This window comes from Pollachius pollachius (assembly GCF_949987615.1).
Source record: "Pollachius pollachius genome assembly, chromosome: 9".
NCBI classification, from domain to species: Eukaryota; Metazoa; Chordata; class Actinopteri; order Gadiformes; family Gadidae; genus Pollachius; species Pollachius pollachius.
In genome coordinates this window covers 11066960-11093780 of record NC_136942.1, presented here as the reverse complement: position 1 = coordinate 11093780, position 26821 = coordinate 11066960, and the positions used below count along the sequence as shown (strand labels likewise).

Here is a 26821-nt window from a genome sequence, read left to right as displayed (position 1 = left end):
CCTCCCGGAGATCAGAGTCCCGCCTCCGTTTTTAACGCTCCAACCGGATGTTTTATGTGCGTTTTTATTGTTGAGTAGCCTGATGTATTTCCCCAAGGGGTGAAGCGGGAGGAAAGCTTTTCTATCTCCGCCGATGGACGCGTGGAGCTGGGCGTGTGGACGGCAGTGATTCCCCTGGGCACCGGGAAGAGAAAGGGTGAGAGAGGTAGAGAGAGAGAGAGAGAGAGAGAGAGAGAGAGAGAGAGAGAGAGAGAGAGAGAGAGAGAGAGAGAGAGAGAGAGAGAGAGAGAGAGAGAGAGAGAGAGATAGAAGAGAGAGAGAAGAGAGAGAGAAGAGAGAGAGAGAGGGAGGGAGGGAGGGAGAGAGAGAGAGGAAGAGAGGAGTGGAAGGAAGAGAGGGAGAGTGAAGAGAGAGAGAGAGCGAGAGAGAGAGAGGGAGGAAGAGTGAGGGAGAGTAAGAGATAGAGAGATAAGGAGAGAGAGGGTGTGAGAGGGTGTGTGTGAGAGAGAGAGCGAGAGAGAGGGAGGAAGAGTGAGGGAGAGTAAGAGATAGAGAGATAAGGAGAGAGAGGGTGTGAGAGGGTGTGTGTGAGAGAGAGAGAGAGAGAGAGAGAGAGAGGGAGACTGAGCCGCCCCAGCGTGGATGAAAGTTCTCTTCAGCTCCAGTGTTAGGTGAGCCTCTCAAGTGTCTGTCTGTCTGTCTGTCTGTCTGTCTGTCTGTCTGTCTGTCTGTCTGTCTGTGTTATCTTGTTGCTGTGGCTGTTTGATTCTCCTTGTTTTAACTCTTTATTGTCAGATGAACTCCGCCCCAGGTGGGGTCATATCCCCATGTTGTGTTGTGTCATACCACTATTACAGAGTTGTGACACTGTTTACAGTCTGTAAACAGTCTGTCAACAGTTGACAGTCTGTAAACAGTCTGTAAACTGTCTGTAAACTGTCTGTCCTTCAGTCTGTTTATGAAGAGATGGTTGGGGGCTCAGATTTTAACGTTGCTTCGTAAACTGGATAAACGCCCTTATAGCTACGCCCCCTCATGTGCAGAGCCGCGCCCCCTGCAATGCTGAGACAAGTCTTAGATTATTAATATCTATTCTGTGCATCTGTTTTTTATATAAATAATTTATTTATCATATCCGGTGATCGCCAGTGATCTCTAATGTTGGATTTGGAATTGAAAGTATTCAGGAGGGTTTAACTCTTTTAAACTCCACCCTTACAACTTGGATTGTCATAATTCTATAGATAAGGCTATTTTATAAAGATTTAGTGCGAAAGACTTTGTCTTTCAAGGTTTGGACAGGCGCAGTGGAGAACTCCATTTTAGACGGTTTAGACCTGTTGCCCTGGTCCTAAACGGCATGTGTGTCTAATAATACTAGTAGTACTAATGAAACATTCTATTTATATCACTCCCTACACCCACTACTGCTCCAGCCGTAGTGGGTGAAGTTACCTAGACCCAACTTAGGACATCAACTTAAACTTTTACCCCTAACATCTAACCCCTTATCTAATTATAAAGCATTATTATGTAGTATGAAACAGTGGGCATGTCTATTTAGTTGTTTCATGTAGTATAAATCAGACTATTTAGCAGTATCACAGTTTAGAACTGTACCGATATTTTGTAGTATAGCATTACTCTCTGTCTATAGACCTGTACTGGTTTGGCTAATCTAACCGACAGGTTTGGCTAACCTAGCTGACGGGTTTGGCCAACCTAGCTGACCCTTGGATTCACATGTCGCTGTGTTTCAGCCTTCCTGGAATGAGGAACCTCCTATAGTCTCCCCAGGTCTCCTGCTCCTCTGTGCTCCTCAGGGTGTGGCCCAGCCTGTCGTAGTGACCGGTCGCCTCTGTAGCTGTGACTAGAGGACAATACCTCTGCTCTCTCAGCCACTACTAGGCTGGGCTTGAGTGTGGAGCCTCTATGAAAGACGCTGGGCTGGAAAGACTGGAAAGTCAAGGGTTCAGATCTGAAAGATTATATGCTCACATAATGACATAATTACATAATGTCAACATGATTATGCTGTGCCACGCTAGGTAGGATTTATTATAGAATATTAAGAATGTAGGTCATTACTGCAGGTGGTGGTGTATTGTGGTGATGGTGTATTGAGGTGATGGTGTATTGAGGTGAGGGTGTATTGAGGTGATGGTGTATTGAGGTGATGGTGTATTGTGGTGATGGTGTATTGAGGTGATGGTGTATTGAGGTGAGGGTGTATTGAGGTGATGGTGTATTGAGGTGATGGTGTATTGAGGTGATGGTGTATTGTGGTGATGGTGTATTGAGGTGATGGTGTATTGAGGTGATGGTGTATTGTGGTGATGGTGTATTGAGGTGATGGTGTATTGAGGTGATGGTGTATTGTGGTGAGGGTGTATTGAGGTGATGGTGTATTGAGGTGATGGTGTATTGTGGTGATGGTGCATTGTGGTGAGGGTGTATTGAGGTGATGGTGTATTGTGTTGAGGGTGTATTGAGGTGATGGTGTATTGAGGTGATGGTGTTTGTCCAGGTGGTGATAGTGTATTGAGGTGATGGTGTTTTGTGTCTGCAGGTGGTGTAGCATGTCCAGGTGTTGAGGGTTCCTCCACCACCACCATGCTGAAACGGCTGGATAAGAAGATCCGGTTCCGGGGCCACCGGAGGGACGACTCCCTGGACCTGGAGCTGGACCAGTCCCCCCTGGACCAGTCCCCCAGCACCTCGGACAACGAGTGTGGGGACGACCCGGCACGGACCGGCTCCCCCACCCGGGACCCTGAGGACCTGCTGGACCCAGACACGCCCGCCCTGACCGACGCCCAGGTAGGACACAGTACTGTGTACTAGGTCTACTGGAGTATGTACTAGGTGTACTGTGTAATAGGTTTAATGTTTACGAGGTGTCCTAGGTCTAATATGTACTAGGTATATGTGTACTGTGTACTAGGTACCCACTACAGTGCTTTGGTTGTCAGTAGACTGTAGTCTTTGTGTTTCTGTATTTCCTGTTGATCTCCTGGGGTCCATCTTAGAAGAGCTTCTCCTCTTCAGAGTTCTGTTTACACGTCACACGTCTACTGAGCAGCCTGTTACAAAGCTGTGTGTGTGTGTGTGTGTGTGTGTGTGTGTGTGTGTGTGTGTTTGTGCGTGTGCGTGCGTGCGTGTGCGTGCGTGTGTGTTCAGGCTGGTGCTGGTGCCACGGCCGCAGAGGTCCAGGACTTCCAGAGGTTGGAGGCTGACCGCCTCACAGAGGTCAAGGGTCACCTGGAGATAGCCCTGCTGGAGAAGCACTTCCTTGGTAAGTAGTTCCACTTCCTGTCTTGGTAGTATCACTTCCTCCTCCCTCTCCCCTCCATCCTCTCTCCCTTCCATCCTCTCTCCCCTTTCTCTCTCCTCTCCCCTTTCTCTCTACTCTCCTCCCCTCTCCCCTCTCTCTCTCCTCCCCTCTCCCCTCTCTCTCTCCTCCCCTCTCCTCTCTCCTCTCCTCTCCTCCCTCCTCTCTCCTCTAGCTAGGGGCACTAGCCTGGCTAGCGTAGCCGCACTAGCATAGCTGTAATAATGCTTAGCACTAGCTGAACTCTACCACACCTTGAGCACACATTGATGTTACAGATCTCTAACCAGGGCCCAGTTCCAAATCCATCACTCATTCACTAGTGGCAGTTAGTGGTGAAGAGGAGTGTTAGTTTATTTTTGTAAGTACAATGTGTGTATTGCGTGTGCAATGTCTGTCTTGTGTGTTCACTGTGTGTATTGTGTCTTTCTCCAGAGGAGGAGTTGAGGAGGCTGAGGGAGGAGGCAGGTGTGGAGGCGCTGAAGCAGGAGGTGGAGAAGGAGCGCTGCAAGAGGCTGGACGTCGAGACCAGACTAAACCAGCTCATCAAGACCAGGTAGGTCCTCCTCCTGCTCCCCCTCCTTCTGCTCCTCCTCCTCCTCCTGTTACTCCTCCTCCTCCTTCTCTTCCTCCTCCTGCTCCTCCTCCTCTTCCTGTTCCTGTTCCTCCTCCTTCTCTTCCTACTCCTCCTCTTCTTCCTCCTCCTACTCCTCCTCCTCCTCCTCCTCTTCTTCTTCCTCCTACTCCTGCTCCTCCTCCTCCTCCTTCTCTTCCTCCTCCTCCTCCTCCTCCTCCTCCTCCTCTCTCTCTTAATGGTGGTAATGGTCTCTCTCTTGTCCTCTTCCAGATCTGAGGACCCTCCCCCTCCTCTGCTCCCTAATGCCACGCCCCCCCAATCTGACGGAACAGGTGAGGCACCTTGCACCAGCACCGTGCGACAAATCATGAAATAACAGCCATCAGGAGTATCGTGAAAAAACATATTTAGTTTCACGAATACTAAATCCGTAATACGTTATCTGTTGGTCTCTGTCTATCTCGTCTCCCTGTCTGTCCCCCTTTCTGTCTGTCTCCCTGTCTGTCTGTCTGTCTCTCTGTATCCCTGTCTGTCTCCCTGTCGGTCTGTCTCCCTGTCTGCCTGTCTGTCTTCCTGTCTGTCTGTCTCCCTGTCTGCCTGTCTCTCTGTCTGCCTGTCTGTCTCCCTGTCTGTCTGTCTCCCTGTCTGTCTGTCTCCCTGTCTGCCTGTCTCCCTGTCTGCCTGTCTGTCTCCCTGCCGGCCTGCCTCCCTCTCTGTCTGTCTCCCTGTCTGTCCTTCTGTCTCTCTGTCTCTCTGTCTCCCTGTCTGTCTGTCTCCCTGTCTCTCTGTCTGTCTCCCCGTCTGTCTGTCTGTCTGTTTCCCTGTCTGTCCAGCAGAGCCTCAGAGGCAGACAGTGTTTTCCCGCCTCCAGAGGTCCTGGTCTGAGCGAGTCTCCTCCCACCTCGAGGACTTCCGCTTCCAGCCAGAGGAGGTCGTCACGGAAACGGAGGAGCCACTCAGCGCCAAGAGGCGGGGCTTAGCATCACTCACATAATATATAGCTACATCATATATATATAAATACAATATGACGTATGCATAACATAACTATAATACATAACATATTTGGTCAGAAGAGTTTTATTTTGGTGAGGAAATAGATTGTGTGTCACAATATGTTTATGTTGTGCCTTTTGGAATGAATAATCATATTTTCAATCTAGTTTTTTCACACATCTTTCAAAACGTTCATAGAGCCGGCAAGATGGACGAACATAAAGACAGACTCTGAACATGACACAGCTGCTCTCTCTGCTCACCCTGTGATGAACTGATTAATCTGTTAATTAACCAACTTCTCTGTCAACAGGCTGACGGAAAACATGAGGCGACTAAGTAGGTTCATTCAATATATAGACGTATGTGTGTAACCCTAACCCTATATATAATGTGTTTAATATATATAAAATATACATATATATATAATATACTGTATATATAATTTGTATAATATATATAAAATAATGTGTATAATATATATAAATATACATATATAAAATAGTGTGTATTTATAATATCTATAATATATTAGTGTATAATGTAGTATATATAATGTATAATGTAGTGTATAACATATAATGTACTATATATAAGTGTATAATGTACTATATATAATGTATAATGTGTATATATAATGTATAATGTACTATATCTTATGTATAATGTGTATCCTGTGTGTTTCAGAGCGCGGTCTGAAGCCGGTCACCAACTTCAAGAGGAACCTGGCGGCTCTGAGCAGCTGGTTCAGCGTCTACACCTCGGGCATCGCCTTCATCGTCAGTACTATAGATATATACTGTAGTACTATAGCTATATACTGTAGTATATATATATATATATATATGTATAATATAACATCTGGTTCAGCGTCTACACCTCAGGCATCGCCTTCATCGTCAGTACTATAGATATATACTGTAGTACTATAGCTATATACTGTAATATATATATTTATATGTATAATTTAACATCTGGTTCAGCGTCTACATCTCAGGCATCGCCTTCATCGTCAGTACTATAGATATATACTGTAGTACTATAGCTATATACTGTAGTATATATATATATATATATATGTATAATATAGCATCTGGTTCAGTGTCTACACCTCAGGCATCGCCTTCATCGTCAGTACTATAGATATATACTGTAGTACTATAGCTATATACTGTAGTATATATATATATATATATATGTATAATATAACATCTGGATCGGCATCTACACCTCGGGCATTGCCTTCATTGTCAGTACCCTAGTACTGACAAAAACGTTGCTACTTGGCAACGTTTAATGACAAAGATGTTGCTGACACTTGCCGGTTTGGGAATTCTCATTTTGTTCTTTTGTAAATGCAATGAAAAGAATCGGCTAGAGCAATTTATTGATATTAGAAAATATAATTTTTACTTTTAATACTTCAGTATAAAGGATGTATTGAATAATTTAGGTGATTATTGGCCTACACATAGGGCCTACTAAACATAAATCAAAACGGGCTACATTTCTCTGAATTATAAAAGGTATAAGTAGTAGCCTAATATGCATAGCCGTTTGGGAGCAAAAACGCCGGCTCTTGTTGGTGAGCTGATCCAAATGATCCGGCTCACTAAAATAAGGCCGAAATTCCCATCTGATCGCGCATTGACAGTAGCGTCGTTTTGTTGTTTACCTTCCTAATGTCCGGATTTCCCAATGGTCTACGCGGTAAACGTCACAACGCTTTGAACTGTGGGTAATTCCAATTTCGCGAGAACACGCAATAAAGTCTGTGAGTCTGTGAGTCCGGACATTGGGATTGGGCCTTTCTCTCTCTCCTGGTCTATCTGAGTGTCTCTGTCCCTCTCTCCAGGTCTATCTGAGTATCTCTCTCTCCCCTGGTATATCTGAGTGTCTCTTTCTCTCTCTCCAGGTCTATCTGAGTGTCTCTCTCCCTCTCTCTCCAGGTCTATCTGATTTTCTCTCTCCCTCTCTCCAGGTCTATCTGAGTGTCTCTCTCCCTCTCTCTCCAGGTCTATCTGAGTATCTCTCTCCCTCTCTCTCCAGGTCTATCTGAGTGTCTCTCTCCCTCTCTCTCCTGGTGTATCTGAGTGTCTCTCTCCCTCTCTCTCCTGCTGTATCTGAGTATCTCTCTCCCTCTTTCTCCAGGTCTATCTGAGTGTCTCTCTCCCTCTCTCTCCTGGTGTATCTGAGTGTCTCTCTCCCTCTCTCTCCAGGTCTATCTGAGTGTCTCTCTCCCTCTCTCTCCAGGTCTATCTGAGTATCTCTCTCCCTCTCTCTCCTGGTCTATCTGAGTGTCTCTCTCCCTCTCTCTCCAGGTCTACCTGAGTGTCTCTCTCCCTCTCTCTCCTGGTGTATCTGAGTGTCTCTCTCCTTCTCCAGGTCTATCTGAGTGTCTCTCTCCCTCTCTCTCCTGGTCTATCTGAGTGTCTCTCTCCCTCTCTCTCCAGGTCTATCTGAGTGTCTCTCTCCCTCTCTCTCCAGGTCTATCTGAGTGTCTCTCTCCCTCTCTCTCCAGGTCTATCTGAGTGTCTCTCTCCCTCTCTCTCCTGGTGTATCTGAGTGTCTCTCTCTCCTTCTCCAGGTCTATATGAATGCAGCGTGGTATGGGTGGGTCATCCCAGTGTTCCTCTTCCTCGCCATCCTCAGACTCTCCCTCAACTTCCTCATCTCGAGGTAGCCAATCAGAGCACAGAACTGACATAAACAACAGTACTACTGCAGTGCTGACATATACAACAGTACTACTGCAGTACTGGCATACACAACAGTACTACTGCAGTACTGGCATACACAACAGTACTACTGCAGTACTGACATGTACAACAGTACTACTGTAGTACTGACATACACAACAGTAATTCAATTCAATTTCAATTCAATTCAATTCAATTCAATTCAATTTTATTTGTATAGCCCTTAATCACCATTACAGTCTCAAAGGGCTTAACAAGTCAAATATTTATGACACCCCCCTTTACCCAAGCCCCCACAAGGGCAAGAAAAAACTCCCTTGAAATTAGCAAGGAAGAAATCTTGAGAAGAAACGCATAGTGGGGGATCCTTCTTCCAGGGATGGTCAGGAGTGCAATGGGTGCCATAATTGACATACAGGTAAATACATGCACAAAAATGGTGATGTGGTGCTGGCCGGTTGACCATGAGGAGAGTCCAGGCATCCAGTCCAGTCACCGCAACATGCTAGAACAGACAGAATAGTGAATTAGAACGGAACAGTACATAGCGGGAATGTATACTGCATTAACAAAACACAAACAACCAGAGTAGCCACAGTAGCCAGTAACCACAGTACTACTGCAGTACTGGCATACACAACAGTACTACTGCAGTACTGGCATACACAACAGTACTACTGCAGTACTGGCATACACAACAGTACTACTGTAGTACTGACATACACAACAGTACTACTGCAGTACTGGCATACACAACAGTACTACTGTAGTACTGACATACACAACACTACTACTGCAGTACTGGCATACACAACAGTACTACTGCAGTACTGACATGTACAACAGTACTAGTGTAATATTGACATGTACAAACGTACTACTGCAGTACTGACGTATAAAACAGTACTACTGCATTACTGACATGTACAACTGTACTAATGCAGTACTGACATATAAGAAAGTACTGCTGCAGTACTGATATGTACAACAGTACTACTGCAGTACTGATATGTACAACAGTACTACTGCAGTACTGAAGTATACCACAGTACTACTGCAGTAGTGACATAAGTGACTTATAGAGCTATTACAGAGCTTATGTGAATTATATTTTTAATAGTTAATTAATAGTATAATTAATAGTATAGTATTAATGTTAATTAATAGTTAATATTTTATATTCATATCTCAGAGGCTGGCGGATTCAGTGGAGTATCGTTCCTCAAGTGTCAGACACACTGGTAAGTTGTTGTAGTGTGTGTAGTAGATGTGTATTGTGTAGTAGTTGTGTGGTAGATGTGTTGTGTATAATGTGTGTAGTAGATGTGTAGTTGTGTAGTAGATGTGTAGTGTGTGTTGTAGATGTGTAGTGTGTGTCGTAGATGTGTGGTGTGTTTTTAGTAGATGTGCTGTGTGTGTAGTAGATGTGTAGTAGATGTCTAGTAGATGTATGTAGTTGTGTAGTAGATGTGTAGTAGATGTGTAGTGTCTAGTAGATGTGTAGTGTGTGTAGTAGATGTAATGTGTGTGTAGATGTAGTAGATAGAGGTAGTATGATGTGTTATGTTGTGTGTTTCTCCTGTAGGACCCTCCTAAAGATGACCTCACCGTCTCTGAGAAGTTCCAGCTGGTCCTGGATGTAGCTCAGAAAGCACAGGTACTATCTCTCTTTCTCTCTCTACTGTACAATGTAGATACACAATAAAAAGCCTTTGTCACACATAACCTTGAAGGCCCCACTAGGTATTCTTTTACTATTCCAGTGCAGATTTAACAAAATATCGATCTGTTTCATTTAGAGTCTCAGACTGCATGTGTGAAAGGGGTCTACATACAGAGGGAGAAAAGATTAACATAGTAAATACTATGAAGAGCTTAATACAATTATGCTCTGTCTGTCTGTCTGACCCTCTCTCTCTCTCTCTCTCTCTCTCTCTCTCTCTCTCTCTCTCTCTCTCTCTCTCTCTCTCTCTCTCTCTCTCAGAACCTGTTTGGGAAGATGGCTGACATCCTGGAGAAGATAAAGAAGTTTGTTTATATATATGTATATGGTGTGTGTGTGTACATCTATAATATGTGAGTGTATATTATCTATAACACATATCCATGTGTGTGCAGTCTGTTCATGTGGGTACAGCCTCAGATGACCCAGAAGCTTTACGTCGGTCTGTGGCTGGCCTTCATCTCCTCCTGCCTGCTGCCCTACGACCTGCTGGGCTTCACTATAGGTACAGACCATAATATACACACTGTAGGCACAGACCATAATATACACACTATAAGTAAAGACCATAATATACACACTATAGGTACAGACCATAATATACACACTATAGGTATATACTACTATATTCCTAGTTCTAGGTCTGTATTAAGTTCTATGTTCCTGGTTCTAGGTCTGTACGCTGGCATTAAGTTCTTCATCATCGACTTCCTCTACAAGAGCTGTCCCAAGCTGAGGGCCAAGTACGACACGCCCTACATCATCTGGACCAGCCTGCCCACTGACCCCCAGCTCAAGGATAGGGGCGGCCCTCCCCTTCACCGACGGGTACAGCCACAGACACACCACAGACACCCTGTTATCACCACAGACACCCTGTTATCACCACAGACAGCCTGTTATCACCACAGACAGCCTGTTATTGCCACAGACACCCTGTTATCACCACAGACAGCCTGTTATTACCGCAGACACACCCTGTACAGACACCCCCTGTTATCACCACAGACACACCCTGTACAGACACCCCCTGTTATCCCCACAGACACCCCCTGTTATCCCCACAGACACACTGTTATCACCACAGACACCCTGCTATCACCACAGACACACTGCTATCACCACAGACACACTGTTATCACCACAGACACACTGTTACCACCACAGACACACGGGGTCTATGAGCCCCTTGACATCAGCGTCTTGATGCTCCTGGAGGTCATGTCCCCCTAGTGGTCAGACCACTCCACCGTGCCCCTTCACTTCTTAAACACCCACTGAATGCAGAATTGAGTTGGGTTCTGTTTCAAATGTGTTTAGATGTCTCCTATGATCCGAAACAGAGTAACTTACGCTGTTTTGTCAATTTTACTGAAATAATACTTTAGTTTAGAAAACATTATCCCATAGACGTTTTTAAATAAGCATGTTTGGGTAAAGAGCACTATGAGGTTAACACATATCTTTCAAATTGTTTGAAGAATGCAGAAGTAACAGCGGATCCCTGTTGACTTGTAACAGTTTACAGGCCAGCCTTGACCTCTCCAAGATGGCTTCCCCGTTGACATACGAGCCAACAGTCTCTGTGTGTGTCTATTTAAAACGACCTCCCACAGTCCTTGCCTCGGAATGGATTGACCAACATGAGAAGAAGATCATGGCGGTCAGCTGACCCTCATCTTGTCTTCTTCTGCCCCTCTAGACACCTTCCACAGCCTCTCGCAGTAACCTAGCCACCAGCCCGCCCCCGGGGCCGGGTAGGGAGGAGGAGGGGGGGCGGAACAACTCCAAGAAAGGAGCATTCCATGAAGTGTTCAACCTGGACGAGAACGAGCGCCCCCTAGCAGGTAGGAGGACACAGGACATTGATCTATTGGTAAATTATTGTTTATGTATTGGTTATGTATTGATCGTGTGTTTCAGTGATTGATCTATTGGTAATATACTGGTAAAGTATTGGTTTTGTATTGATCATGTGTTTCAGTGAATGATCTATTGGTAATATATTGTTAAAGTTTTGGTTACGTATTAGTTTTGTATTGATCATGTGTTTCAGTGATTGATCTATTGGCAAAGTATTGATTCTGTGTTCCAGTGTGTGAGAACGGCTGGAGGTGTTGTTTGATCAACAGAGATCGTAAAACACCGTCTGACTACATCCGCAACGGAGTGCTGTACGTCACAGAGAAGTAAGCTAACACTAACCTGGTAGTCTAGGTATAGTATAGTTCACACTAACCTGGTAGTCTAGGTATAGTATAGTTCACACTAACCTGGTAGTCTAGGTATAGTATAGTTAACACTAACCTGGTAGTCTAGGTATAGTATAGTTAACACTAACCTGGTAGTCTAGGTATAGTATAGTTCACACTAACCTGGTAGTCTAGGTATAGTATAGTTCACACTAACCTGGTAGTCTAGGTATAGTATAGTTAACACTAACCTGGTAGTCTAGGTATAGTATAGTTCACACTAACCTGGTAGTCTAGGTATAGTATAGTTCACACTAACCTGGTAGTCTAGGTATAGTATAGTTAACACTAACCTGGTAGTCTAGGTATAGTATAGTTCACACTAACCTGGTAGTCTAGGTATAGTATAGTTAACACTAATCTGGTAGTCTAGGTATAGTAAAGCTGTAGTTGTCAAATCTTTAATCTTGCTCTCACCTCTCTACCTCCTACTTATCTCTCTCTGTCTCTCTCTCTCTCTCTCTCTCTCTCTCTGTCTCTCTCTCTCTCTCTCTCTCTCTCTCTAGTTTTCTATGTTTTGAGAGCTCTAGCTCGAGGTCCAGTGCCTATAAGAAGAACAAGGTCATCGCTCTGCTGGACATCACCGACATCCAGAAGGTATCCTCCTCCTCCTCCTCCTCCTCCTCCTCCTCCTCCTCTCCTCTCCTCTCATCTGCCCTCATCCTCTTCCTCCTCCTCTCCTCTCCTCTTCTCCCCTCATCCTCTTCTCATCACCTAGACATGTGATCCTGGTAGTGATATGATACTGCTGAACAGTGATGATGTGGAGCTCTGAGGTTACCATGGTAACGTGTGAACCTCTGCTCCCTGCAGTACAAAGTTCTGTCTGTGCTGCCCGGGTCTGGGATGGGCATATCCATAGCAACGCCCTCCACTCAGAAGGTATTAATTATGGATGATCTACTTGTACACGGTCAATAAACACAACCACAAATGATGAGATCAACACTGAACTACAACTTAAATCTCTCTCTCTTTCTCTCTCTCTCAGCCTATGGTGTTTGGTGCTATGATCCACAGAGACGAGGCGTTTGAGGCCATTTTCTCTCAGTACAGCAAGACTTTGACCGCGACCTCCGACCCCTAGGACCTCCCCCCCCCCCCCCCGCCCTACATTGTGTCTTTTATCTCTTCTTTCACTGCTGGACACCAGCTCATTGACACACACACACACACACACACACAAACACACGGCCAGGGGAAGTGTTATTTCATAAAGTGTTTGTGAGCTAGTTAGCAGCTAACTAGCTTAGCTTCCAGTTGTTGGGCCACACTGAACAGTTTGACCTAAATCCTCTTTAATAATCCGATTGTTGGTGTAAAGCACAGAATATCATGTTGGTCTTTTATCGACAAATCTCTCAGCCTCTGCACTTATTTGTGAGGTTTTGTACAAATCCTTTTCAATCATTTCCTTGAGGTTGAAGGTTTGATTCCCTGTGGATTAGGTTAGGTCAGGGGGCAGTTTTTAGTCACCGATTACAATATTTATAAGTCCCTGGTCAAAAAGTCCAAACGTTGAGAGTGGATGCTTCAGTCAGATTGATAAAGAAACCTGTGATTTGATGATGGAATGCGTCAGTACTTCCTGTCAGAATCTCAGGGTTCACTGGGTAGGCAGGGGGAGGGGGGGAGCCGTTTGATTGACATCTGCCAGACACACGTCACACGGATCAATTTAACCCAGTGAAGCTGGTCTACCGCCCGGTTAATAATGACAGACAGACAGACAGGCCGACGTACAGACAGACAGACAGACAGACAGACGTACAGACATATAGACAGACAGACTCCTCTAAATTAAGTGATAAGAGTGACAGCTGTGTTTATCCTGCCATGACTCCTCTGTGAACAGTCTGCCATTTTGTATCACTTTGACTGTTCATACTGGACACCAACATTACTGAAACAGACCCAAACAGAAGCAGATCACAGATTTGGTCGACCAGGGACTCAAACTCGCACCCCAACATTACTGAAACAGACCCAAACAGAAGCAGATCACAGATTTGGTCGACCAGGGACTCAAACTCGCACCCCGACTCTGCCTCGAGTGAAGCTCAGTGACTCATCCCATGGAGTTCAAAACAGCTGAGTCCAATCTCCAGCAACGAGCTCCCTGAGCCTCAGATTCAGCCTGGAGACCGGCAGTCGCAACGGTCTCTGAAGGCCTCCGTCTGTCTCCCTCCATTTCCTTCCTATTTCAGTCCTCTCATTGGTGGAAACCTAAGGGGTTCATTAGCACTGTCACCATGGTGATGAGGTCACTACTCTCGACGGTACGCTCAGTGGTGACAGAGCCTTCCTGTCCTGACGTTAGTGAGGAGGACGTTACCGTGGTGACGGTCATCGTTTAGTAGGTCATCTTGACATGGTGTCGTCACAGGGTGACAGTGTATTTATATGACTACAACTCCCATGATACACTCTGATGCACGAGCGTGTTACCTGCCTTGCCCGACATGCCCTACATGGGGGTTTTATACTGCATGGATCAAATGTCTTTCTGCAACTTATTCTGCTGTTAACTAAGTATTGATTCTCTTAATTTTTGTACATTTTATTAAACATATACAAAAAATATCTAACATTGCATTTCTGTCTTTTCTTTAACCTCTCTGACTATGACCGATTTTACGTTAAATTCACACGTTTAAAAATAATTGTATAAACCGTAGTGGTACTTGGACTCAGGACCTCAGAGACGATAACGGATAGCTCTCGCCCTTTCCAATGTGCCACAGAGCAGTGTATCGGACGGAAGTGATATTTGACATGATTATATTCAGATAATGGCTGTTTGAAAAACAACCAACACAAGCAGGACTTGAACCCTGGTCTCCAGCGCTCCAATCAGCAGGTCGTACAACTGCACCACCAAGACACTTACTGGAGATGGTCCGATTATTTATTTTATAACAACGTTAAATGGTTTTTAATAAGTGCAATAAGCAGACAATCTGAAAAGGGTTTCATTGCATTTGTTCTTTTATTAAATAGCAAGCACATCGAGAAGTAGCCTTTAGAAAACTTTATAGGAGCATATTCTCTTTATTTGACATAAACAACGATTTGGTCTGACCTGGGGTAAAGTGCTACTGGTCTGGGAAGACCAGTATTCTGGAAGTACTGGTCTTTGGAGACCAGTACTACCAGATCCGTGAATGGATTAAAACATAGAGCAATAGCTGTTGCAGTTTGAGTATTACAGGAGTTAGTTAGTGCTACATGAAGATTTATTGATTAATTCAATCAGCATAGTATTTTTTTATCATCAGTATATTTTCCTAAAGCTACATCAAATATGCATAGAGGCTCCATAAGGTATGAACCAAATCCTCTTCTCTATGTTCATGTTAACATATGGAAATAATGTATTTCTCAATGCCAGTCCTTCTAACTAGTTGGTTACTGGTTGCAACATAAATTATAGATGATGTCAACATGGCTTTGTAGAGCCGCCAGTAAGATGAGCAGATTGGTTTGGTAGCGTTAGCCCACAGTAGCTTCCTCACAGTAGCGTTTGCTTGATGCAACGGTATCTTACAGAAGGGTTAGTTCAATGCTACTGAAAGCTGGCAGGAAGACTTGTTTCTACATGTTGTACATTCAGTCTCAGGGGGGGATTGTCTTGGTTACAACAGCTGATTAGCACCATGGCTAGGCTAGCTCCAGGCCCAAGCTAGTGCCAGGGCTAAGCTAGCTCCATTGCTAGGTAGTTTATTAACAAACAACATTCAACACAACATCACAGACAACATCAACAGAAGATTGTAGTATTTGGGAGACAGAAATCTGTAGATCGTACTAGGTTTCCATGGTTACTGAGACCCGCCCGGCAACGCACGTGTTAGTACTATCACACAATGTGTGAGTTCTAGTACACAATGCATCAGAAGTACTCCGTCGGCTACTACACAGTTAACCTAAAACAGCCAGCATTCGATTTACTTTGATTTTAAGTTCACTCAGTGGAAGTTGATTGGTGGAGATTTATGTCAGTTTGATTTTAATAAAAACATTTCATGGCTCGATTGTAACAGAGCAGAAACAGCTCACTAAATTATCATGTTTCCATCAGTGATTTCATCTCGTGATCAAAGAGTAAAATGATTAAAGCCTTTCTCCAACTTGAGTCATCAACCTTCCAAAGAGTCAGCTTTTTAATTATTGAAATGTATTTTTTTTCCACTCCTAGCCCCTTCTCCAGGCCGCTGTAGTATATAAGAATTTATACTGCTTGGATAAAAGGTTGAATTAAAGAAATCAAATATATGTTTTAATTGATCCACAACAAAAACCCTCATGACCTGCTGGTATTTGGTAGAACGAGTATATTAATTATATTCATACGAGTGATTATCTTGAGTTAAAATGTCTACATCTTAACTTTAACATCTTAAATATAAAAACATCTAAGCTCTGATAGACAGAGAGCGCTGACAGACTCACAAACAATCAACAATCAGTTCCACATTGAACATGCTACGTCACTCGACCTAGTGGTCTTCAGACCATCTGTCACCATGCCGACCGTCTCCATGTGGCCAGGCGCCGGGCCTGACCAGGGGAGGGGCTACACGGGGAGGGGAGGGGTCTAGGGGAGAAGGGGCAGGGTCTAGGAGTGAAGGGGCGGGGCCTATATGGCGCCGGGTGGGATGATGTCATCGAACACGGGCGTCTCCTCGATGCCCCGGGCGAACAGCCTGATGAGCTGCCGGTGCGCCCTGCGAAGAGAAAAGCCAGTCATCCCCGGCCTGCTGTCACCACGCCAACCAACACGTCAGCCATCTCCACGCCAACACACACGGACCACAGACAGACCAGGCTGCTGCTGCTCGGAATCGGGGTGTACGTTTAAATTCAGGGCGTTTAGCAGACGCTTTTATCAAAAGCGCCTTACATAAGTGCAAAGTGCCAAGCAATAACTACTATGAGCTGGGAGGAGGAGGAGGAGTGGAGCTAGGAGGAGGAGGAGAGGAGCGAGGAGGAGGAGAAGTGTGGTGTACCTGACTTGTATGGCGGCGTGGGGGAGGATTTCTCCGTCACAGTTCCAGCAGGAGGAGCAGGGGGGGGTCCGGCAGCAGGCCGGGTGCTCCCTGCAGAGCTGGCCCAAGATCCTCCTGGCCTGACTGCCCGCCACCTCCTTCTGCTGCACCTCCTTCTGCTGCACCTCCTTCTGCTGCACCTCCTTCTGCTCCTTCTCCTGCAGCAGCTCCTGGAGGTCCAGCTCCGAGTCGCTCTGGCAGAACCGCGGCGTGAAGCGGAACCTCCTCACGCGGTGCACCTCCACGAAGCCCAGGTCGAACTGGGAGGAGACCATTAAGTCGTCAGTTAGTCACCAGTTAGTCACTAGTTAGTCACCAGTTAGTCACCAGTAAGACACCAGTAAGACACCTCCACGAAGCTGAGGAGGAGGTGCGGCATTTACCAGGTGGTCATCAAGTAGTTATGATAGTTAACAGCTAGTTACCTGGTCGTCCTTGCTGGTGTGCCAGGTAGGTAACAGGTAGTTATGGTAGTTAGTTGTGGTTATGGTAGTTAGTTGTGGTGGTTACCTGGTCGTCCTTGCTGGTGTGCCGCAGCAGGTAGTGATGGTAGTTGTGTTAGTTAGATGAAGTGAGTTATGGTAGTTGGTTGTGGTGGTTACCTGGTCGTCCTTGCTGGTGTGCCGCAGCAGGTAGTGATGGTAGTTGTGTTAGTTAGATGAAGTGAGTTATGGTAGTTGGTTGTGGTGGTTACCTGGTCGTCCTTGCTGGTGTGCCTCAGCAGGTAGTGATGGTAGTTGTGTTAGTTAGATGAAGTGAGTTATGGTAGTTAGTTGTGGTTATGGTAGTTGGTTGTGTTGGTTACCTGGTCGTCCTTGCTGGTGTGCCTCAGCAGGTAGTGATGGTAGTTGTGTTAGTTAGATGAAGTGAGTTATGGTAGTTGGTTGTGGTGGTTACCTGGTCGTCCTTGCTGGTGTGCCGCAGCAGGTAGTGATGGTAGTTGTGTTAGTTAGATGAAGTGAGTTATGGTAGTTAGTTGTGGTTATGGTAGTTAGTTGTGGTGGTTACCTGGTCGTCCTTGCTGGTGTGCCGCAGCAGGTAGTGATGGTAGTTGTGTTAGTTAGATGAAGTGAGTTATGGTAGTTAGTTGTGGTTATGGTAGTTAGTTGTGGTGGTTACCTGGTCGTCCTTGCTGGTGTGCCTCAGCAGGTGCCGGAGGAAAGAGAGGCGCGAGGCCTTGCGGACCAGGATGAGGTCGGTGGTCCCGTCGGCCAGGTGGGCGGCGGGCGACAGGCCCTGGGGGCTGCGGGGGCACGCGCAACTCATGCTCACCGCGTTGATGGCCAGGAACTTCCCCCGCACGCTGCGCCAGGCCAGCCCTGGGTCAAGGTCAGAGGTCAGAGGTCAGGGGTCAGTGCCTTTCTGATGTACTTAATGTACGTCCTGGCACTTAAAAATAGGACTTAACATTGTGTAGCGTCTTATCCTAGCTATCTTCGTTGTATATGGGGCATGGGTTAACCTTGCGATTGTTAGTGCTTGGCACTTGGTTCTATGAAAACCCTTACTGTACCGACATCGATATAATGTTGTTTCTCTTTCTTCTGGCGAATGTACTTATTGGAGTCCCTTTGGATAAAAGCGTTTGCTAAATGCCCTCAATGTAAATGTGAGGGCATGGCAAATGACTGATCTCAACACAGAAACCCCCCACATCCGTCAGCTAATCAGCACTTAACCAGTCACAGGTTGTCTTTAGTGTCTGAACCGGCTGTCATTACACCAAGAGAACACTAGAGGGCGATCAATCAAACTACAAACATAAAATGGTCAACACTCACCAACCAACTTTTCAAAAATAGAGCAATCGGGTTCAGGATTTAAATGTTAATCAGAAGGTGAGCTAGGCTAGCTGCAGACCCGCCCATCAATCAACCAATCAGCAGCCCGCAACATCAGTAGGACGGCCCCTTGGGTCGGCCTTTGATTTGATGGACAGATACACAACGTCCTCATGGTGCAGACCCCAGGGTGTGTGGTGGAGGCCGTACAGACCTAATGGCTCCGAGGGTGAGAGAGTGAGTGAATGAGTGAGTGAGCGTACCTTCATGGCTCTCCTCCATCTTGAGTTTCTCCTCCTTCTCAAGCGGTCTGTTGTACTGACACACCACACAGCTAACACACACACACACACACACGCATACACGTTAGGTGTGTGTTGTTAAGCAGTAATTCTATGTGTTGTTGTTCTATCTGTTGTAGTTCTATGGGCTGTAGTTCAATTGTCTGTAGTTATAGGGTCTGTAGTTTTATGTGTTGTACTTTTATGTGTTGTAGTTCTGTTTTCTGTAGTTCTGTGGTCCGTAGTTCTGTGGTCTGTAGTTCTATGGTCTGTAGTTCTATGTGCTGTAGGTCTAGGGTCCGTTGTTCTGTGTTGTAGTTCTATGTGCTGTAGTTCTATGTGTTGTATTTCTATGTTCCGTAGTTCTATGTGCTGTAGGTCTAGGGTCCATAGTTCTATGTGCTGTATTTCTATGTGTTGTAGTTCTAGGGTCCGTAATTCTATGTGTTTTGGTTCTGTGGTCTGTAGTTCTATGTGCTGTAGTTCTGTGTGCTGTAGGTCTAGGGTCTGTAGGTTTAAGTGCTGTAGTTCTGTGTTCTGTAGTCCTATGGTCTGTAGTTCTATTTTCTGTAGGTCTATGGTCCGTAGGTCTATGGTCCATAGGTCTATGGTCCGTAGGTCTATGGTCTGTAGTCCTATGGTCTGTAGTTCTATTTTCTGTAGGTCTATGGTCCGTAGGTCTATGGTCCGTAGGTCTATGGTCCGTAGGTCTATGGTCTGTAGTCCTATGGTCTGTAGTTCTATTTTCTGTAGGTCTATGGTCCGTAGGTCTATGGTCCGTAGGTCTATGGTCCGTAGGTCTATGGTCTGTAGTCCTATGGTCTGTAGTTCTATGGTGTGTAGGTCTATGGTGTGTAGTTCTATTTTCTGTAGGTCTATGGTCTGTAGGTCTATGGTGTGTAGGTCTAGGGTCCGTAGGTCTACGGTGTGTAGGTCTATGGTCCGTAGGTCTATGGTCTGTATTCCTATGGTCTGTAGTTCTATGGTCCGTAGGTCTATGGTGTGTAGGTCTATGGTCTGTAGTCCTATGGTCCGTAGGTCTATGGTGTGTAGGTCTAGGGTCCGTAGGTCTATGGTCCGTAGGTCTATGGTCTGTAGGTCTATGGTGTGTAGGTCTATGGTCTATAGTCCTATGGTCCGTAGGTCTATGGTGTGTAGGTCTAGGGTCTGTAGGGCTATGGTCTGTAGGTCTAGGGTCCGTAGGTCTATGGTCTGTAGGTCTAGGGTCCGTAGGTCTATGGTGTGTAGGTCTAGGGTCCGTAGGTCTATGGTCTGTAGGTCTAAGGTCCCTGGGGATCCTTACCCGGTCCGGCAGGGGGCCCGGTCCCTGGGGGTCCCCAGGACGTCGCTGGCCGGCAGGTAGGAGACGGTCCCCTCATAGTACTGATGGCTCAGGAACTTCTTCACACCTGACCGCCCACAATACCAGTTCAGCATAACCAGTACAACATAACCAGTACCAATAGACCAGTTCAACATAAACTTAACCAGGAAAACAAAACCAGTAGAACATAAACCTTTTAAACTTCTTCACATCTAGAGGACCAATAAACCATTTCAACATAACCAGTAGAACATAACCTTAACCAGTACAACATATCCTTAACCTGTACAACATAACCATAACCAGCAGACCAGTTCAACATAACCAGTACAACATATCCTTAACCTGTACAACATAACCAGCATACCAGTTCAATATAACCAGTACAACATAAACTTAACCAGTATCAGTAAACCAGTGCCAGATAAACACCTCACTCCTCACTCTCCTCCTCCTCACTCGTCAGCCACTCACCCCCTCCCTCCTCTCCCCCTCACTCCTTCACTCTCCTCCTCCTCACTCCTCACCCCCTCACTCCTCACCCCCTCACCCCTCACCCCCTCCCTCCTCTCCCCCTCACTCCTCATTCCCTCACTCCTTCACTCCTCATTCCCTCCCTCCTCTCCCCCTCACTCCTCACCCCCTCACTCCTCTCCCCCTCCCTCCTCTCCCCCTCACTCCTCATTCCCTCACCCCCTCACTCCTTCACTCCTCTTCCCCTCACACCTCACCCCTCACCTGAGACGTCGTATCTCGCCGGGCCCATCCACCTCCTCCTCTCGCTGTCCGATAGCACGTCGCCGTAGAAACCGTAGCCTAGCAACGAGACTGAGTAGCGCAGGAAGGCGTCGCCGTGATGTACGGAACACACGTCCATGGGCTGGCAGTCGCCTAGCAACACATCGTTACCCTACAGTAAATTGGGGCTCATGTTTCTGTGTGTGCGTGATTGTGTGTGGGTACATGCGGGCCTGCTGACTCACCCACGATGATGTGCAGAGAAGAGGTCACGGGGTCGTTGGCCCCCACGGTGGCGAAGCAGATACAGTCTGTAGAGCCTGCAACACACGGGTACATCCATCACATACAGTACAGCTCTACGCAGACACACGGGTACATCCATCACATACAGTACAGGTCTACGCAGACACAAGGGTACATCCATCACATACAGTACAGCTCCAAACAGACACACGGGTACATCCATCACATACAGTACAGCTCTACGCAGACACACGGGTACGTCCATCACATACAGTACAGCTCTACGCAGACATACGGGTACATCCATCACATACAGTACAGCTCCAAACAGACACACGGGTACATCCATCACATACAGTACAGCTCTACGCAGACACACGGGTACATCCATCACATACAGTACAGCTCTACGCAGACACACGGGTACATCCATCACATACAGTACAGCTCTACGCAGACACACGGGTACATCCATCACATACAGTACAGCTCTACGCAGACACACGGGTACATCCATCACATACAGTACAGCTCTACGCAGACACACGGGTACATCCGTCACATATAGTACAGCTCTACGCAGACACACGGGTACATCCATCACATACAGTACAGCTCTACACAGACACACGGGTACATCCATCACATACAGTACAGCTCTACACAGACACACGGGTACATCTATCACATATAGCTCTACACAGACACACGGTACATCTATCACATATAGCTCTATACAGACACACAGGTACATCTATCACATATAGCTCTACACAGACACACGGGTACATCTATCACATATAGCTCTATACAGACACACAGGTACATTTATCACATATAGCTCTATGAAGACTGACGGGTAAATCTATCACATATAGCTCTATACAGACAGACGGGGAGATCGATCACAGATAGACAGACAGATCTATCACATAAAGCTCTATAGATAGACGGGTACATCCATCACATACAGCTCTATAGTTTAGAGCCTTATAGAGAAAGACAGACACACAGACATATTTAACAATTATTCGCCAAAGGCGAAGTGAATATATACAAATATTCACGGAGCCGTTTAGTATGTACTACATGTGAACACTCCAAAAATAAACAACATAGACTTTTTTGCCTGGATTTATTTGTTTCTATAAGCGGTTTGTTTGTTTTTATTAGTGTGATGAGACGACCGTCACGATATCCCGAGTTTGAGATCTCAACCATGGGATATTGCCCCATTTCCCGAGAAAGTGAACCAATGAAATTGCGCCGTCTTAGGAGGTTCACATGTAGCATATACTACATACATAATTATACACATAAATAAGATCAGTTGTTACAGATGTGGACCTGGGTGGTCTAGACCACCTGGTGGGTCCAGGGGTGCTCACCTGCGGGGATGATCCCAATGCGCAGGCCGGTCTGGGCCAGGTCCTGGTCCGGTTGGTGGTGGTCCCGGCCCTGGTCCCTCTGGGTCCTCAGCACCAGGCCGTGCATCACCTCGCTGAACATCCCGTCACCCCCCACACACACCACCCTGGGGTCAGAGGTCAGAGGTCAACACACACATCACCCTGGCGTCAAGAGGTCAACACACACACACACACACGCACTTGCATGCCCACACACACACATCCACACCCACACACAAGTATCCACTCGCCCGTCGTAGTTCTGTAGCTCCGCCTCTGTCCTCAGGTGATCCCTGGCGTGATTGGCGTGTTGCGTAACTATGTAAACGGGGGGGAAAAATTAGAACTTCCCGCTGGACTTCGTCTCTTTGAAGGAATGGACCGGTCCAGCGTTCCGGGGGCGGGGCTTACCGATGACGCTGGTGGAGATGTTAGCGCTGGAGAAGAGCGGCGCCACCTTGTGGCGGTAGATCCTCTCGCCGCGCCGCTTACCGCTCAGCGGGTTGATGTAGACCAGCAGCCGCCGCGGGCGCTGGGCTGGGGGGGGGGGGGGGGAGACCTCAGCCACACGCTACACTCTGTTACACACTACACTCTACACACTGGTACACACTACACTCTAAACACTGGGTTAGCTTTACATTGCTTTGCACATAGAACTACGGAACATAGAAATACAACACATAGAACTACGCTGTTTTAAACGATGACATCACAGCGCAGCTCCGTGGAGTGAACGTGAACATGAGAGGTAGGGGTCAGGGGTCAGGGGTTGGAGGTCGTACCCAGGGCGGAGAGCTGCTCCGTGAGCGTGCGGACCCACCGGCCACACAGCGCCGCGTCCGCACAGAGGAAGGTGACGTCTCTGAGCCGCCAGGCCGCCCGGCGCGCCCGCTGCACGTAGCTCACTGAGGACACACAGGAGTACTAAGGCTTTATAGGTAGAGTAGTATACTGTGTATACTGGAGCAGAGTACTAGGACACACCAGTACTGAGTACGTTATACCTGTATACTAGTGAACTACGTATACTGGAGTACTAAGACACTTGAGTACTACACACTGTAGTATACAGCCCCTCTCTCTACCCGTCTCTCTCTCTCTCTCTCTCTCTCTCTCTCTCTACCCATCTGTCTCTCTACCAGTCTCTCTCTCCCTACCCGTCTGTCTCTCTGTCTCTCTCTCTACCCGTCTGTCTCTCTACCCATCTGTCGCGCTCTCTCTCTCTCTCTCCCTACCTGTCTGTCTCTCTCTCTCTACCCATCTGTCTCTCTACCAGTCTCTCTCTCTCTCCCCGTCTGGCCGTCTACCCGTCTGTCTACCTGTCTGTCCCTCTTTCCGTCTGACTCTCTACCCGTCTGTCTCTCTACCCGTCTCCGTACCAGTGAAGGCGTGGGGTGAGTCCTCATCATCTCTCTGGGGTATCTTCTGCCAGCGCCTGGAGCTCTTCGCTCCACTGGTACACCTACTGGTACACATACTGGTACCAGTGGTGCTGTTCCGACTGGGGCTGCTGTCACTGCTGGTCGTGGTGCTGCACATACTGGTGCAGGAGCATGGGGAGGTACTGGTGCTGCTGGCCACCTCCAGCTCCCGCACTGAGATCACCTCCGACACAGGAACAGTGTGGCCTACACAAACACACACACACACACTAAACTTTAGACCTTGACAGTAGGTACAAGGTACATCAGAGTGTCGAGGAAGTTAGCTTAGGCCTAGGGCCAGCAAGGCACTAACGGTTCTCGTGTCAAAACTCACTTTGTCCTCGTTTTATGTTACTGTACTCTACCCCACCCGCAGGTGGTGTGTTGTTCTACAGAGAGGAGGGCGGAGGCAGGCCTAACCCCCTGGGGTTCTGACACCTGACACCCTGACCTACATATGATACTGCGGAAAGTAACTAAGTGGTTCCCTAGCATGGATATGAGCCTTAGCTCTCCAGCTAGAAGGACAGGATGGTTTCCTAGCACAGCCTTAGCTCTCCAGCTAGAAGGACAGGATGGTTTCCTAAAACAGCCTTAGCTCTCTAGCTAGAAGGTCAGGGTGGGTTCTTCAGGGAAACACCATCAGGGGCCTCTTCACAGATGCAAAACTAACATTTTACCCCAAATAAATACTTTTTTTAATAGCAATGTTTATCTTAATACTACAGATATGACCGTCTGTGTGCTCCAAACGAGGAAGGACGTAGGGGGCAATCCTAGCCTAGGAGGTAAGGCAGTAGGGGCCATACCTAGCCTAGGAAGTAAGGCAGTAGGGGCCATGCCTAGCCTAGGAAGTAATCAGAATGAGGAAAATTCTAGAACCAACTAAAAACTCCCAAATCAACACAATATTCCACAAAGTGAAAACATAAATGTTGAAAACATTCTTAAATAAGGTAGTCATAGAGGAGAGGAAGTAACGACGTAGGAGCTGCTGATATGTTGTTTCACCTTCTTCTGACAAATGCACTTATAGTAAGTCGCTTTGGATAAAAACGTCTGATAAATGCCCTCAATGTATAATTTCATAGAGGACATCATATAAATAACTTACTATATTAATTCATATATTTAAATAGGTCGAGAGGATTGCATTTGGCATTTGATTAAATCTCTTTCAGGGAAAGTCGAAGTCATCACATGACCAATATGTAAAACCAATACACACTGGTTAGTGTGTACTGGAACCTATATGCATCACTTGATGACCAGTATGTAAAACCAATACATAGTGGTTAGTGTGAACTGAAACCTCTATGCGTCACATGACCAGTATGTAAAACCAATACACACTGGTTAGTGAGTACTGGAACCTATGGGCATCACGTGACTGGGCTCTTTAAGGTCCTTCTGAACAACCAGTAGCCCAAACACACGCAGCTCATACAACACGACAGGAACATCAACAAGCCAACTTATTTTAGCGTCCGTTTCAGTCTCATGTTGTGGGACAACAACAGACGAGGCGCATGCGCAGACCGAAGTAGCGGATCAACAATAGAAAGGGCTGTGAACTAACTTGTGTCAGTTTACGGACCGCGGCCCGGGGGACTCACCGAGTCTTGAGGGCAGGTGGGCTCTGGTCCAGGTGAGCACTCCGGGGTGCAGAGACACCTCATACACGCTGCGTTTCACCAGCAGCTGCGAGGACAGGAGCCCGGCGGCTCTCTGATCATCCTCCTTCTTCTTATCCTCCTTATCCTCCTTCTCCTTCTCCATCCCTCCGTCTTCGGGCGCCCTGGAAAGCAGGAGGCTATCTCTTCATCGGCATCTCCTGGAAGCTTATCGGGTTGTCCTCGGGGTAATAAAACAAGAAAGCACGGCCGCTTGGTTTCCGTCTCCAGATGGATAGCGGTTCAGGCAGCACGCGTGACGTCAGCGCGCCGAAGAGTCTTAATCCGCGCGTCATCACGTATTATAATGAGGCCTCTGGGCTACGATGTGACGCTTTATGTGTAAACATATGTTGTTGTTTTTTTTGACCTTCATGTCAATTGCAAATCGGAATGTTTTTTTTAATTCTAAAATAATTAAATAGTCGACAGTCAAGGATTAAAGGGCGGGCCTTATCAGCACGAAGCTGAAGTTAGCTACCTGTTGGCAGCTAGTGTTGTGTGACCAGGAAACAAGTCGTTTTTCGACCATAGTATTTTAAATTACAAACTGGTTTCCACTGGTACTGTGATATTTGTGTTGATCAAAATAAATGTATTTTTCATTAGTAATCTATTGTTATTCCATATATCCCCCAGTATAGGGTTCAGTCTGGCCAGTGGCCAGAATGTTTTTTTCCCACTCAGAACCAATCTTTCAATGTCTGTACGGTCTGTTTCAGGCAGCGTTCACGGGTGCTGATGCAAAAGGAAAATGTATCCGTTGTAAAAATGTGATTGAAATATGTGTTAGTGACAGTGTTAGTTGATGTCTTGTACAGCAGCATGTTTAAATGTAAATAAGGAGCTGAATTTGGATCTGGATCTGGAACTGTCCCTTAGAATGACTTGGGGCCAGGCTCCAAACCGCATAAACCGATAGTTGACATCCTGTTTAAGATACAAACGGGCTTGTTTTGGGGACCCCAAGGTGATTTAACCCTTGAAAGAGGCCGTACAGCCATTGGAGATCGTTGAGTGGGAAAACCTTGTGGGGCCATACTGAATCCTATACTGGGGGACGCTACGTGAGGGGGTCAATACGTGTGAACATTGACATTGGGGCCTAAAGATAATACATCCTCCAAATCATGCTGTGAACTTTCTCCTTGAGACGCGAGTATCAGCCTTTAAATATGAATAAGAACCAGCTTTCAGACCATGAAAACAATTCATTGTCCCAGTCGTGCCAGAATTAATCATATGGCATAAGAATAGAAAATAGTTTTTGATCTATAAACATGTCATAGTACCAGTGATAACCAGTTTGTATGTTT

The 26821-nt window shown here is 46.5% G+C and overlaps 2 protein-coding genes across 5 annotated transcripts; one reads left to right on the top strand and one right to left on the bottom strand.

The window, feature by feature from the left end:
* LOC307080941 (GRAM domain-containing protein 4-like) lies at window positions 1–14166 on the top strand. Of its 4 annotated transcripts, XM_079743915.1 has the most exons (20): window positions 365–671; window positions 1761–2048; window positions 2570–2820; window positions 3181–3295; window positions 3767–3887; window positions 4179–4240; window positions 4742–4877; window positions 5218–5243; window positions 5592–5683; window positions 7492–7583; window positions 8796–8844; window positions 9189–9260; window positions 9588–9631; window positions 9722–9831; window positions 10000–10154; window positions 11029–11173; window positions 11422–11515; window positions 12085–12175; window positions 12392–12460; window positions 12570–14166. In XM_079743915.1, the coding sequence occupies exons 3-20, from the start codon at window positions 2614–2616 to the stop codon at window positions 12663–12665; spliced, it is 1776 nt and encodes a 591-aa protein (XP_079600041.1). In that variant the 5' UTR covers window positions 365–671; window positions 1761–2048; window positions 2570–2613; the 3' UTR covers window positions 12666–14166. The 4 variants fall into 4 exon arrangements, with proteins under 4 accessions (XP_079600042.1, XP_079600041.1, XP_079600043.1 ...); XM_079743916.1 differs by lacking the exons at window positions 365–671; window positions 1761–2048 and adding an exon at window positions 1–196; XM_079743917.1 differs by lacking the exon at window positions 1761–2048 and having other exon boundaries at window positions 366–671; window positions 4745–4877.
* Window positions 14167–14587: 421 nt separating this feature from the next.
* On the bottom strand, window positions 14588–25756 carry LOC307080432 (ceramide kinase-like). Its single transcript, XM_079743124.1, has 13 exons — window positions 25449–25756; window positions 23788–24036; window positions 23191–23313; window positions 22817–22942; window positions 22657–22723; window positions 22385–22530; window positions 20996–21070; window positions 20751–20903; window positions 19992–20097; window positions 18671–18741; window positions 17746–17945; window positions 16588–16886; window positions 14588–16305 (listed from the first exon to the last, which is right to left on the bottom strand). The coding sequence occupies exons 1-13, from the start codon at window positions 25609–25611 to the stop codon at window positions 16218–16220; spliced, it is 1866 nt and encodes a 621-aa protein (XP_079599250.1). The 5' UTR covers window positions 25612–25756; the 3' UTR covers window positions 14588–16217.
* Between the last annotated feature and the right edge of the window lie 1065 nt (window positions 25757–26821).